Source organism: Peromyscus leucopus, chromosome 8b (genome assembly GCF_004664715.2).
Source record: "Peromyscus leucopus breed LL Stock chromosome 8b, UCI_PerLeu_2.1, whole genome shotgun sequence".
In the NCBI taxonomy this organism is placed as follows: domain Eukaryota; kingdom Metazoa; phylum Chordata; class Mammalia; order Rodentia; family Cricetidae; genus Peromyscus; species Peromyscus leucopus.
Window position 1 is genome coordinate 90,218,680 of NC_051086.1, and position 14,353 is coordinate 90,233,032.

General features: G+C 55.9%; 1 protein-coding gene across 7 annotated transcripts in view; it reads left to right on the forward strand.

Annotated features, from left to right (window-relative positions):
* Window positions 1-86: 86 nt before the first annotated feature.
* The window catches only part of Hdac5 (histone deacetylase 5), a 36,494-nt gene continuing 22,227 nt past the window's right edge, over window positions 87-14,353 (forward strand). For 2 of the 7 annotated variants that reach the window (XM_028882578.2, XM_028882573.2), the window contains exons 1-3: window positions 87-249; window positions 6,063-6,273; window positions 13,415-13,489. Coding sequence is in view for 5 of the 7 variants with exons in the window: in XM_028882573.2 (XP_028738406.1) it covers window positions 6,252-6,273; window positions 13,415-13,489 (97 nt within the window). In the remaining 2 variants the exon portion in view is untranslated. Of the gene's footprint in view, window positions 250-6,062; window positions 6,274-12,970; window positions 13,490-14,353 lie in introns of those variants that run through there. The other 5 variants (XM_028882577.2, XM_028882574.2, XM_028882575.2 and 2 more) reach the window with 4 other exon arrangements.

The window sequence follows — 14,353 nt, forward strand, 5'->3', positions numbered from 1 at the left end:
GGGAGGGCCAACTGGGAGGGGAGGGGTTCTCGGCTGAAGCCCGAAGGGGGGGGGTCTGGGTCTATTTTTAGCTCGGGGTCGGGTCACGTGACGGGAGTGACGTCTCCGAATGTTGTTGTTGGTGGCGGCGGCGAGCGGAGCCGGAGGAGCAGCCGCAAAGATGGAGGAGCCGTCGAGGAGGCGCTGCCGCCGCTGCTGCCGCCGCTGCTGCCGCCGCCGCCCGCGAAGCCGGAGCTCGAGCCGCAGCGGGTGAGCGCGCCGCACCCGCCGGGACCCTACCTCCCGCGGCTCCGGGACGCCCAGCAGCGCCCGGTCCTCCCGCCGTCGCTGCCCGCGGGCTCCTTTGCGCCCCTGTCCTTCCTCCCGGCGCGCGCGCCCAGCCAGCCCGCACCCCCAGGGAGCGTCGCGGGGCCGGGGAGTGTCGCCTCTGGCTCGACGCGCGCGCGCGCCTCTCCCCACCCCTCCCTTGCAGGGCTCCTTCTCTGCAGGTAAGGGAGGGGCCGGTCTTCCCGCACCCCGCGCCCCCAAATGGCCCGCAGACCAGCCGGGGATGTCTGATTTGTCTCCTCCCTGGCGGCTCATAATCCGTTGCAACAGCGATTTGAGCCTTGCACCTGGATTCTGGCAGACCCTCTTTTCACTGGACACCCCTTTCTTGTTACTCTGAGGTGAGGGGCGCAGCTCACCCACAGGGCTTCTCCAAGTGACGAAGAACATACCCTTGATTTTATGTCCTTGACGTCCATGCAGGTGGAAGGGGACTGCGGGGCCCACCTTCTCTGTGCTATTATTCTCACCCCCTCGCCTGTGAGGCGTTACTGCGTTTATTACCACCCTCTTCTGTCTGACACCCTCGAGCTCGGGGTGGGGTGGGGGGAAGCTGGGAGATGAATTGGTGATCTTCCTTGGCTAGGGTAGATCCTCCCCACCCCACCCCCGTGCCCAGTTTTCATCTTGGGTTTGTTTCTCTTGGGGCAAGGGTTCTAATAGTGCCTTGTTAACTTGGGGGAGTCGGCTTCCCCACCCCACCCATCCCTGAGGCCCTCAGGAAGATGAGAACTGGCTGGGTGATAAGTAATTAATCTAGGAGCTGGGGGCGGGGAGTAGGGTGTGCTTCATTTCGGGGAGAAGGTGACCACTTGATGTCCCCGTGTTTGGCCTTCTGAGATGAGCTTTGTCCCTGAAGAGGAAGGGTAGCAGCTGCAGTTGCTTTTGGGGGGTGTGGAAGGGACTTAACACTCTGACAGTGACCACTGCGCTTCCAGGACCTGGAATTAGCTTTGCATCTTGGGGATGGGAATGGGTTTAGGGTTCAATGGGAGGGGAAGATAGAGCCAGATCTTAGGAACAAAAGGAGCCAGGGGGTGGGAGATCGAGGACTTTGGGCCAGAAGACTCTGGCTAATCCTGCCACTGGGTCCTCTTGGCTCTCCACTTGGGTTCTAAGGGTGTAGGCAGGGAGGATCCTCAGTCTCTTAAGCCCTGTACACTGGGAGCCAGGAGCCCATGCAGGCTGTTGAGATGGGTTTATGGATGAGCCATGTTGGGGGCTGGCTGCCAGTCCTCCCTTTTCTTTCCCTCCTTAAACAACAGAGCTTGGGGAGAACTTGGTTCTCTTCCTCCTTCTTTCTTAAGTCTGCCCTTTCTCTCTTTCCTCTTACACTGGATCTGGACGAGGTCCTGTCAAAGCCGAGAGCCTGAATTAACTGAATTAAAGGAGAAGGCTCCTAGCCGCTCGCTCATGATGCACCAGGGGCCAGAGAGGTCCCAGATGCACGTTCCATGGGGGCAGGCGTGTAGGAAGTCTTTGCTCTGGGCCAGTCCCTCCTCTTCCTCCGTGTCTCCTCCAAGGGGCACGTAATCTAGAGTAGGGGTAATGGTGTCACATGCACCCACCCACCCCAAGAAGCTGCAGAGATAAGAAGAGCTTTGCTTTCCGTTTCTTAGGGGTGCTATCTTAGCAGTGTGCTGAGGTAGGGGGCCTGAGAAGGGGGGCCATTGTTGTCTCTGTATGGCAGAGGAAGGGGATCAGCCTTAGGAGCTGGGGGTAATGCGGTTGGTGCCGAAGTACCAGCTGCTCTTTAATAATTAATTCTTCCTACTCACATCCCTTTGAGGAGGGATGTCTGGAACACGGCATCAGGCTCAGCCAGCCTGCTAGAGGACTCACTCTTGTTGGGGGGGTGGTGTGAGAAAGAGGCAGTGAGGGGGGGTGGCAGTTCTTGGCACTTCGGAGCACTGTCGCTTGCTCATGAATGAAAACCCGATGCAGCCCCGGGAGGGGGCCATTGTAGCTGACTTTGCCTAATTAACTTTCTCCCCCTTTCTTCTCCCCCTGCCCACCTCACCCCAGCCCCAGCCCCAGCCCTGTCTTGAATGGGAGCCCTGTCTGGTAGTGCTGGAGATGGGGTATCATCGTTCTGTCCGAGGTTTGAGGGCAAACAGACCCTGTCTAATGCCCTCTGTCTCCACCCCCCCATCCCACCCCACCCCCCCTTTTTTTTTTCTTCTAGAAATAGCAGCCTCCTCCATCTGGCTTGTGCAGATGCCTGGAGCTGTGTCTGAGCACACAAACAGAAATGGGCCGATTGCAAAAATGAATTTGTCAGCTTGGTGCCTTTTTTTCCCCTCCTCTGTTGCCGTCCCCCTTTGCCTAGTTTGGGGCCTGCGTGGCTTCCATCCTCCTGGTCTTCTGTTGGCTCAGCTTGTGGGGAGGCACGAGGCAGTGGAAGCTCTGGGAGGAGGCTGGGAACAGTTGTCTGCTGTGGCTGGAGCCAGGAGGAGCTGAGATGAGAAACTGCTGGTGCCTTTGGGTGGGATGTCTGGGCTTTGAGCTTTGCCAGACAGTGAGTGTGGGGACCAGGGAAGCCCATCTCGATGCAAAGGATGTGGCTCAAACTGCTCAGCAGGCCCTGTTCTCGATGACGCAGGGTGTGGCCCCTGACCTGAGAGTGGCCCTGGGCTGGGAGCCCAAGACTTGGACCTGCCTCTCTCAGGCTCAGAGTTGGCATGTTGGGAGTGGGAGGCATGGTAATTCTGGAGGGGAATTTGGAAGGAGCTCTTTGAGGGACAGGCTCTCCGTAGGAAGACAGACGTGGTGAACTTGTGGCCCTCAGGACAGGTCACCTTTTTCTGTGTGCTCTACCTCCCACCCTCTGCTAGAGTTTTTATTGCTAGTGGATGGAGTAGGACTGCCTCCCTAGGGTTTCTGTCTCCACCTTAGCAGAGCTTGTAGGTCTTCCTTGCCCCAGTACCTGGGATGGAGGTAGAAGGTAGGTTCAGACCCTGGAGTAGTCTGGAAGAAGGAAGAGTTGACCCTCAGGGTGAGGGGAGCAGGGCCTTGAGGGTGCTGGAGTTGTACACTGGGCTGTCATCCATGCGGCGGGTTGTTGGTCAGCCACACAGCTCCTGGCCCCCAGCTACCCGACAGAGGCCTCCATGTAACAGTAGTGGGCCACATCTCTGCTGAAGAGGTGCAAGGAGCCCAGGCTACCCTCTCTGCCTTGCCCTGTCCTAGACAAGAAGCTAAGTCTGTGTCGATAGAGCTGTGAAGGCTCCTTTGTTGTCCAGGAAACCCTGCTGGTGATTCTTGTTCACTTGGAAGACCTATGAGCTGGGTAGATGCCCTTTGCAGGCGGATAGGACCCCTGGATCCCACGCTGTGGGGCGCAATAGAACATAACTACATCCTGAGCCCACTGTGTGAGTTCAAAGAGCTGTTCCCTTCCACAGAGGTGCTGGGTGAGGACAAGGGGGTTAAGGGCTGAGCGTCACGAATTTTGGACCCTTTGGGATCTCTTCCTCTTGGGTGTCCTGCTTTGGAGGTTTTTCTCATTAAATAGATGAGCTGGGCTACTAAGGCCGCTGGCAGTCGTGGGAATTTCTGAAGCTGTGTTCCTCAACCCACGGGAAAGGGTGTGAGCAGGACTGGGCGCCAGCCCTGGTGTGGGCTTGGGCTGAGCTGGCCTGCCCACGCGGGCCCTGCCAGGACACCAACAGCCCCACCTGCTGCATTCCTGAACTTGGTCCCAGACCTGTGCAGGTTCTTTGGTCTTCGGTCTCCATCCTTCAGTCCTGAACCTTGATCTGAATATACCTTTCTGTAGCCCCGGAGTCCTGAGCAGCAGGGAGCAGCAGGCCCAGGAACCCCGGGTCTTTGTGTGTGTTCCTGCGGCCCTGCCAAGGAAGGCTTGGGGGCTTCTAGGCTGCAACTGGGAATCTTTGATGAGAATGGAGGGTTTACAGAGATTTAGTACCACCAGGAGGTGCGGCTGTCCGAGAGAGAGAGAGCTGATTGCCTGCTTGGGACTGGGGAGCCGAGTTAGGGCTTTAATGTTGGCAGCTCTGACTGCTTCCTGACACTTGCTCTCACAGGGCACTGGAGAGCCTGGCTTCTTTTGGAAGCAAATGAATGAGATCATGTCTGGGTGGACCGAGGGCTGTTCAGGGATTGGTCCAGGTGGGTGCTGCCTAGTGTCTAAGGCTTGAAGACTAACTATGGGGCTAGGGCGTGGACTCCGGCAAACCCACGGTCCTTTACTACGTCTCCATTACTCCATTGACTCCGGTTTCCTTTGGGCCTTTTGGTGCCTTTGTATAAACTGGGAAAAGGTGTCTGTCCCTTGTTCTGGTAGATTCAGTGTCAGGCCATTGCTTGACAGGCAGTGCACAGGCTGGATTTCATAGTTGCTTCCATGGAGCACAACCTGAACAACACACAAAAGCCCTGGGTCGGGGCCCAGAAACCTCAGCACACTTTACAGTGAGTGCTGGATCTGTTTGACTTTCCTAATTCATGAAACACACTCTTGTGTCCTGACTCGTTGTGGGGTTGGGAAGACGAGAGAGCATGTTTCATTTCCAGAGATGGGTGGCAAAGGTGTAGAACCCAGGGGAAAGATGCCAGCCCTGAGAGCCCAGGACTGCTGGGCTGGGGGTCAGTTCCTCTCTGAACTGTAAAAAAATTTTTTGTTTGCTTTATTTTTCAAGATAGAGGGTTTTTGCTTTTTTTTGGTTGTTTTTTTTTTTGCTTTTTTTTTGAGACAGGGTTTCTCTGTGTAGCCTTGGAGCCTGTCCTGGATCTCACTTTGTAGGCCAGGTTGGACTCACAAAGATCCGCCTGGCTCTGCTTCCTGAGTGCTGGGATTAAAGGTGTGCGCCACCACCGCCCAGCTGAATTTTAAACATTTTATTATTATTATTTTGTTTTTGTTTTTTTGAGACAAGATTTCTTTGTGAACTAGCTCTGTAGACCAGACTGGCCTTGAACTCAGAGATCCGCCTGGCTCTGCCTCCTTAGTGCTGGGATTAAAGGCGTGCTCTGCCACCGCCCGGCTTATTATTATTTTTTAATTACATTTGTGTGTGTATATGTATGTGTGTGGGTGTATATGTGGCATAATGAGTACATGGAGGTCAGGGGACAACTTGTATGAGTTGATTTTTCCTTCTGCCATGTGGGTAGGATTGAACTCTGGTCATCAGGCTTGACAGCAAGCACCTTTCCTTGCTGAGTCCTTGAGTCCCCTTACTGGCCCTGGTGGTGGTTTTTGTTTTTGTTTTTGTTTTTTTTTTTTTTGAGGCAGGATCTCCTGTACCCCTGGCTAGCATTAAACTTACCTAGTCGAGTTTTACCTTGAACTTGTGATCCTCCCAAGTTCTGGGACTAACGGCGTATGCCAAGGTACCCAGTAACTCTCCCTGAGCTTCCGCCAGGGATCCTGGTCCGCTCAGCCTTTCCCACTGCCACAGATCGTGGCCAGAAACTTCCTATACATCGTGGCTGACATCTAGTCCCACATTGGGCACCTTCCAGAGTCTGTAAGGGCTCCGTACCTGGCACTGGACACTGATGCCTGCAGAGACTGATGTAGCCATGTCCTGTCCCGTGGGCATCAGTTAGGAAGAGATGCAATCAGAGTCTGGTCCAGTTCTGTTTGTTTCCTGTTCCCTGGGCAGGTGGCTCTCCCTCTCTTCCCAGGTACAAGCTGACCGATCCAAGGTGTCCCTTGGCTCTCAGAGTCCTGAGTTAGGGACCGCTAACCCTGCTCCGTCTCTCCCCAGGGATGCCGTTCTGAGTGCCTGACTGCCTCACCCCGAAGGATGGCCTTGGATGGGCATTAGAGGCATTGCGGCCCCGGGCTCCTGTCCCATCCGTCTGTCTGTTATCGTCTGTCTCTCTTGACATCACCGCAGCTCCACCCCCTCCCGTCCCAGCCCCCAACGCCAGCTTCCTGCAGGCCCAGAGCCGGCATGAACTCTCCCAACGAGTCGGGTAAGAGCTGGGAGGTTGGAGAGGAAGCCTCTTGGGGCAGATGCAAAGGGCTTGTGTGGGTTTCCTGCCCAGGCCAGCTGACTGCCAGTGTCTGAGCTGTGAGGGAATGAAGGGGTGAAGAGTGGAAACATCACCCCATTCCCCCCCCCCCAAAAAAAAAAAAAAGGACAGAGGCCAACTGTGAGGCAGACCTGGTATGAGGCAGACCTGGGAATCTATAGCTCTGGGAGGTCCTGGGTCTCCCTCCGCCCCATGCCTGCCTTCAACATGAGAGCTTTGGGTCCGTGAGATGGTGGTGTGAATCTCTCTGGGTAGCCTGGGACAGTGTTGGAAGCATTTTCCTGGAGACAACTGAATGTTCATGCTACTTCTTGTGGTGGTGGCTTCTTCCCTTGCTGGAGTGTACCTCTTGTTCCGTACATACCCTTTTCCTGGTGGAGGTCCACAGGGCTCTCTCTCTGTATGTATACCCTTGGGCTTGGGTGTGCAGTATGGGAAAGGAGTGGATTACGTGTTGGTAGAAAAGTCCTGGTCCTCTGCTGATTGCAAACAGATCACCCTCTTCCTCTCGGTGGATTTCTAAGTTGGGGTCTTTGACTCACAGTTCCCATTCCTCTCTGCTAGGACCCTTCTCGATGCTGCCAAGAATAGTCTGTGGGTGGGATTCTAGGTAGCTTTCTGTTTGGGTGCGTCCCGACATGTGTCCGTGAGGATGTGTCCAGATGCCTTGAGCTAGACCCTCAAGAGTTTCCCAGGAGGTCACAGGTCAGTGTGGTCAGAGTAGTAACTGCCTTTTGTCCTCAGCTATCTCCTTCTGCAGTCTGAGAAGTTCAGGGTCTGTCCCTGTCCAACCTTAACCCTTCCCAGCACATCCTGTCCTGTATCGTTTTCTGCAAGCATGGATAGATGAGTATTTTCCCTCTTGGAGAAAGGGAAGTTGAGGGCATTGGATAAAGACTGAACTGTACGAGGAAGGGAGGAATCCAGCCCCCAACTTCATTCCCAGCCACCTGCTTATTGTGTGTGTGGTTCCTCCCGGGGTTGCCCTGTCCTTGCCTTTATTCAACTAAGGGTTTACCAGGCAGCCTCTGGAGCTCTGGCTTCCTGTCTCATCCTCTTAGACTGGGTCGTGAGAGGGATGGGAGGGGCCCGATGACTGTTCCTCAGTTTCTCAGTTCTGCACTCTGCACGTCGGTTGTGACTGACAATAAAGCTGCTTCCTTTCTCTGAGCCATCTCCATCCCGTGCTTCACATGGGGGTTGGGAGCTGACCCTTGACCCCGGGCCCAGAGGCTGCCCAGGGACATCTGTTGGTGGCTTGGGAAGGACAAGTTCCCAGCTGGAGGGTCTCGTTCTCTTGAAATAAAAGGTGGACCATAATCCACCAGGGCGGGTGAGTTACTAGGCTGCATTGTAGACACTGATGGTCCAGGTTCTCCTCACAGCCATCCTTCCAGAGCTGGCAGCAGAGTTGCTACAGCTGGAGGTGTGCACCAGTTTGGCAACACTGAGCTCTGGCAGGATAGGCATCCTTGGTGACCTGCCTCCTGGCTGGCTTTCCAGCTGCTCCCAGCAGGGGGAGATGCCGTCTTTTCCGCGTTTGGGAGGAGGTAGAGGAAGGGGGCACACAGGATATAGAACTGTATTTTTTGTTTTGTTTTTGTTTTTCGAGACAGGGTTTCTCTGTGTAGCTTTGCGCCTTTCCTGGAACTCACTCGGTAGCCCAGGCTGGCCTGGAACTCACAGAGATCCGCCTGGCTCTGCCTCCCGAGTGCTGGGATTAAAGGCGTGCGCCAGCACCGCCAGGCTAGAACTGTATTTTAGGACCATTGAGAGGCTTCAAAACAGGGGTCTTCGTGCTTGGCAAGAGGTGAACTACTGTGGCCCTTCCCATAGTTTTTCCTACAGTTCCAGGGCTGGCAACTCCAGTGGTCTCCAGCTGCCCCTCTGCCATGGAGACAGCCAATCTGCACACAGCTCTTTGAGGGGCTCAGCATCTGTTCTCTGAGTTCAGCTGACATCTGGGTTGGGGCTGCTGATGCCCAGAGCCTGGCAGAAGCTGGGAACGACCTGCCTTGGAATTCCACAGAAATAAAGTGAGATTTTTTTCAATTTGTAACCAGAGCGCATAGGTGTCCGCTTCCCTGTGGACACCTTGCAGAGCTCCCCTCCCCAAGACAGAAAGGTTTGGAGCCCCAGGATAGGCAACAGACAGCAGTGAGTGTGTCTGATCCCTCCCCACCTCCTGGCCCGCTTGTTCCTTTCTCCTCAGGGCATACAGCCGCTGGGTAGGTACAGCAGGGCGCTTTCTCTGTGTCCTCTGGCTCCTCTCACCATGAGAACTTTTTGGTTTGACAAGTCCTTGCTTGGCCTCACCAACAAGGCTGGCCTGTGGTGGAGCAAGAAGACAGGAAATGGTCCATCCCTGCCATCCCAGCTCGCAAGGCAGCATGCAAGGTCCCGCTGAGGGGTGGCAGATGGATTTGAAGTGATAGGCTTCTGGGCCCACCACTTCGGGCAGTGGGCACTCAATTTGTGTACCTCAGGGCTGGGCTTCATGCCAGCACCTGACCTCATCTACCTCTCTGGCCATCTGAGGAGTCCTGCTTCCCTGAAGAGGCCAGTCTGCTCCTTTCTCTTCTCCTTCGGCAGAGGTGTGGGCAAAGGGTGAGGCATTCTTTTTTTTTTTTTTTTTTTTTTTTGGTTTTTTTGAGACAGTGTGTCTCTGTGTAGTCCTGGAACTTGCTCTGTAGACCAGGATGGCCTTGAACTCAGAGATCCACCTGCCCCTACCTCTCAAGTGCTGGGATTAAAGGCATACACTCACCACCACCACCACCACCACCACCACCACCACCACCTAGCTTCCTTTTTTTCTTTCTTTCTTCCTTTTTTTTTTTTTTTTTTTTTTTTTTTTTTTTTTTTTTTTTTGTGTGTGTGTGTGTGTGTGTGTGGTGAGGCATTCTTTATTTTTCTGGAACCATTTCTGTCTGTACAGGTCTCCTCCATGGGGTTAAGGACCGATAGAATCTGTAGCAGCTCTGACGTGGCCCCACTGGCTTGGAGGAGCATCCCTGGAACATAGGACCTTGACTGCCCTGGTCATAATCTGTACTCGGCGCCATTGCTGAGAGAGGGACAAGAATGTGGCCTGCCATATGATCCTGTCTGGGTGTTTGTTGGTGGGGCCCAGGAGGAGGCATCCAGGTTCCTTATCCCCAGTGTGGGAGGGAGATGAGCTTCATGATAACACCTGTCTGCCCAGCACCTCCTAGCACCCTCTACACTTTCTCTCCTTCCCTTTCCCAGGAGGGAGGGTGGCTGCCCCCTCCCTTTGGGGTGACCAGAGAAACTGGGGCATGGGTGTGGGGTGGAGCCAGGAACCTTGGCGTCCTGTCTCCCTGCCTCAGGCTCTGTTTCTGAGCCCCTGGGAGGGCAGGCAGCCAGCCAGAGGAGGAGAGAAAGTGGGTCAGTGCTGGCGTGGGCAGGGGTCTGGGGAAAAGACCCTTGGTCCCCTTCTCTGCTGAGGTGCCTTGACAGGCTGGAATCTGTTCTCCCTTTCGCTGCCTTGCTTCGTCCTTCCAGATGTATCGAAGGCTTAGGAATGGATGGTGAGAGGAGGCAGGGTCAACCCAGAGGGGAAGTAGAAGATGCCAAAGTGGGTGTCCACATTTTTCCTGCAGTTAGTTTTAAATGAGAAGATTCAGCTAGTACCTAACCGTGGACCTAGCTCATGGCAGTTCCTGGGCCGTGCGCATGGGTCCCAGCATGACTGGGCTCAAAGGAAGAAACTAGAGGTAGGTAGGCAGAGCTGCTGTTTCCGGGGCATCTCCCAGCTCAGGGTCTCAGGGCCAGTCTTGGGCTTTTTGACTCCACAGAGCAGGACTTCTCTCCCTGTTCAGTCAGGGCTCCATGCCAGCCTTCGGGCCGAAGAGATGAGAGCTGGAAGGGCTCAAAGAGGCAGCTTTAGAGGATTTGGAGGCCCAGACTGCAGCCTTAGAGGGAAGGGGCAGAGGTAGTGCTGCTGGGGAGGACAGAGCTGGGTCTCTACCCCAAGCTGGCCTTGAACTTGCTGGTGCTGGCTATGGATGTGTATCACGGACTACATATTTAGTGAGTACTCGGTGAGATTTGTGGGATAGGACTTGGGAGCCGGAGCTAGGAATGGGAAGGCAAGCAGAAAGAGCTGGCCAGGTTGAGGTTAAATATTGTTTTATTTTATTTATTTATTTATTTGGAGCTGAGGATTGAACCCAGGGCCTTGTGCTTGCTAGCAAAGTGCTCTACCACTGAGCTAAATCTCCAAACCCATAAGAAAGGAATTTTTTTTTTTTTTTTGAAACAGGGTTTCTCTGTGTAGCTTTGCACCTTTCCTGGAACTCACTCTGTAGACCAGGCTGGTCTCACAAAGATCCACCTGCCTCTGCTCCCGAGTGCTGGGATTAAAGGTGTGCACCACCACCGCCCTGGCAAGGTTAAATATTAGGAAGACTTTGTTACATTGTCTTCATCTTGGAAGAAGAAAGATGCCCGTCTTCCCTCCCTCCCTCTGGACCTGTCCCCTCACACTTCCTTGGGGACTTGCATTAGAGATAGACATTTCTTCTCCTAATGCATAGAAGTCATGATGGAGTCAGCTGGCTGCTGTCCCTGAGCCCACACTTGGTAAAGAAGAGAATCCTCTTTACCAGGTTTGCCAGCTTAAACCTGGAGTCCGAGCTGGGTTTCAGGCTGAGTCAGGAGGCATTTGAGGCTAGCCTCAGCTACAGAGGGAGACCCTGTCTCCAAATTAAAAACAGAAAGTAAAGAAAGGGAGTCCTCTTTGCTCTTTTGACGTCAGGCTTGCCCTCCGGTTGTCCCGGCCGCCTCCCTCCCCTGAGCAGGGCTCCCTTGCCTCTCTCCAGTGCCTGGGGCAGGTAGGGTGAGCCAGGACAGGGCTAGCCAGCCCTTCTGGTTGTTCCCAGCGTGGGTGGGTGGAGCCCCAGCTGGGAGGGGCCGCTGCCCCCGGCTTTCTGGGCTCCCTTGTGTCTGCCGCCCTCAATGGTGGAGCTGGTCTTCTTGAGAGGACCTAGTTGGCCAGAATGCAGTTGGGGGAAGGGCGGTACACAGGTGATGTTGTCCAGCACCCCGCTCCTGGGTTGCAGTTCTCTGCCTTTTTCTTCTAGGGTCTGCCTGGGCTGTAGCTTCAGACCCCTCCCGGTTTGGTTCCTGGTCTACCACCGGGAAACAAGCCCCTACCCCGGCAGCATCACCGGCAGCATCACCGTGCCGGGAAAGCTTGCCTCTTCCACCCTCGAGTATGTCCTACCTGAGGGAGGAGGCCCTTGCTCTTGGGAGATCGGGGCTGCTGTGAGCCTCAGCCACTGTGTCCTTGCTTAGACAGCTTCTCCCAGGCTCCTGACAGGAGGGTGAGGTCATCCAGTCCGGAGAGAGGACAGGTGTCCCTGGCTCCGTGCCTGGAGTGGGGGGCAAGGAGGGGCCGGGAGGGGTCCAAAATAGCAACTGTGACGTCAGGAAAGGGGAGGAGGATACAGACCCAGGAATAACCAGTCTATTAAAAGGCTCCAGTAAGGTCAGGGGGCCAAGTGGGATCTCTTTTTCAGTGGGAGGCACAGCCTGTGGAGAAGGGGCAGGCCCACAGCGGGGAGTGCCGGCAGGTGGCACCAACTTTGGTGGCACAGTGGCCCACGAAGGCCCAAAGAGCTGGGGCTGCCCCTCCAGGCCAGGATGCTAACAGCTTTATGACTAACTGGAAGGCCTCCAATCCCAGGGCTTCCTATGTGGGCACTGGAGATCCTTGTCCCTGGGCAGACCCCTGTATTCCTTTGCCTGTCCGGTGTGGTGGTCAGAACCCCAGACCTCCATCCCTACCGCGTGAGCAGCTCTGTGACTGGGGTGACTTTTGTCTTGCCGTCCCTCAGTTTCCCCATGTTGGCTTCTTTCCGGGAGGTCATGGTTAGCGTAAAGGCAGTGGTATTTGTGGTGCCCTCAGCATAGCACTCACTGGGTATACTGCCAGGAAAACATTGATTGAGCTGAGAATGGGCAGGTGCTGTCCAGCCCCCTGCCTGGGCTGGGCAAAGCCTGCCCAGAAAGTAAGTCTCTCTGCTCCCTGGAAAGAAGCCGACTGCCAGAGGTGGCACTCTAGCATGGGAGAAAGCTGCCACCCTACTGCTATTTAGGGTCTCCCTGATAGTAAGAGTGTAGGGAGGCATCCTCTCGGCTCTGTGGGAAGGCAGAAGTTAAACAGACTCCACAGGCTGTTGGGAGGAGGTGTGAGGTTAGGCCAGGTGGTTGGATGTCTGTCACCCTCCCTAGGCTTTTTGATTCCTTTCCTCGCTCTGCACGTAAAGGGGGAAGGTAGCAGGTCCAGGCTGGCTTCTTGGTGACCAGTGCATTGTTTGCCCACAGCAGTAGCCAGAGCTGATCCCAGATGCTGAGTCCCCTGCCTGTACTCTTCCCCCGGTCCAGCCACTGGCCACCCAGGTCTGTGGCCTTGGCCCTGAGTGCAGGCCTTCCCAGTCCCCCCTCCCCCTTGACTGGCGCTTCCTCCTGGGGTGGAACGCGCCTCCCCCCCCCCCATGGGGCCTCCGCCAGGCCTGGGCTCCTGGCAGCCAGCCGGCGGCTCCCTGAGCATGCTCCACCTATTTATAGACTGGGCCCTCCCCCAACTGCTATTTCAGTCTCTTGCCAGCTGCCGGCGGCTCATTCGGGGAGGAGGAGCAGGGAGCCAGGTCCAGAGCTGTCACCGGTGGCGCTGGGAGGGAACACGGAGAGCCTGCCCACTGAGCTCCCCTTCCTGTCCCCTGAGCACCCAGCCATAGCCCGTCTCCTGGAACCTCTGGACAGGCCTTGGTCCATGCTCCTGTAGTAGATAGAGAGCAGGGCCTACAGCCTCCTTAGCCTGCCTGCCTCTGCTGCCTCCAGAGCGCCCAGGCCGGATGAGGCGCCTCCTTGCCTTGTGGGTCCCAGCGGCAGTGGCCTGAGGGAGTCCTTGAGCGGCCTGCTGGCCCCGCTGGCCACCTTCCCCTCACCGGCTTCCGCCTCGGGCGGCCCCTCCCTGGCATGTTGCTGGTGCCCAAGGCACAGGGGCTCGTGGAGATGCTGCAAACCATCTATGAGACCGAGTCCTGTTTCTCAGCAGATGGCATGTCAGGCCGGGAACCAACCTTGGAAATCCTGCCACGGACTCCTCTGCACAGCATCCCTGTGGCAGGTAAGTGGCTCTGTGTCCCCACCTGCCCTCAGCTCTTGGGCATCCTTCTGCGTGGATGGAGCACCCACTGTGAGTCTTTCCCCATTGGGGTCTTGCTTCAGCCTCTTTGAGAGTTCTGTTGAACGTCCGTGGATTGGAAGAGCCGTGCTTCTAGGGCGATCTCCCGTTCCCTCCTCGTCCAGAGCTGCCTTTCCACCCTGCCTCCTAGCCGGCCTCGGCCGTTTCCCTCCAGTGCCTCTGCCTTCGGCAGGATCAGCTCAGCGGCTAGGGGCTGGGGCTTCCTAGAGGATTCTGGCCTAGTTGGCACCATGGTCAGAGGGGAGGAAGTGGGTCAGTGACCTGTCTCCAGGCTGCTTGCTCCCCACGATTGAGCAGAGGAAGATGCTGTACCTGGGGTACCTACAGGAATCAGAAATGCCCTGGCTTTGTGGATTGGTTTGACCTGGGCAGAGTACAGTGACTTTGGCAAGTTTTGGTCAGGACGTTCCTGAGAATGGCCACTTAGGGAGGAGGTTCACTGGGGTAGGCTTGAGTAGAGACTAGCTGCTGGGGTGTTGAAGGATTTTGGCTGCCTCACTTCCTAGCTTCCTCCTATCTCTTCCACTTCCTGAGGATAGAAAAGTGTTACTTTCACTCCGGTGGGCTTGAAGACACCCTGACCTAAGCTTGAGGAGTCCTAGCTCGGCCACCTTCTCTGGGGGAACTTTTTGGATCCTTGGTGGGGCGTGGAGTCCCCCCTCCACCCCCCTCTCCCCAAGCTGGCCACTCCTTCTCTCACTCCCAGGAACCTGTTGGCAGCATCAGGCCCTTTTGGTACAGCCTCCCCACCAGGCTGGCACCACAGGATGCTTCCTCCAGGGAGGG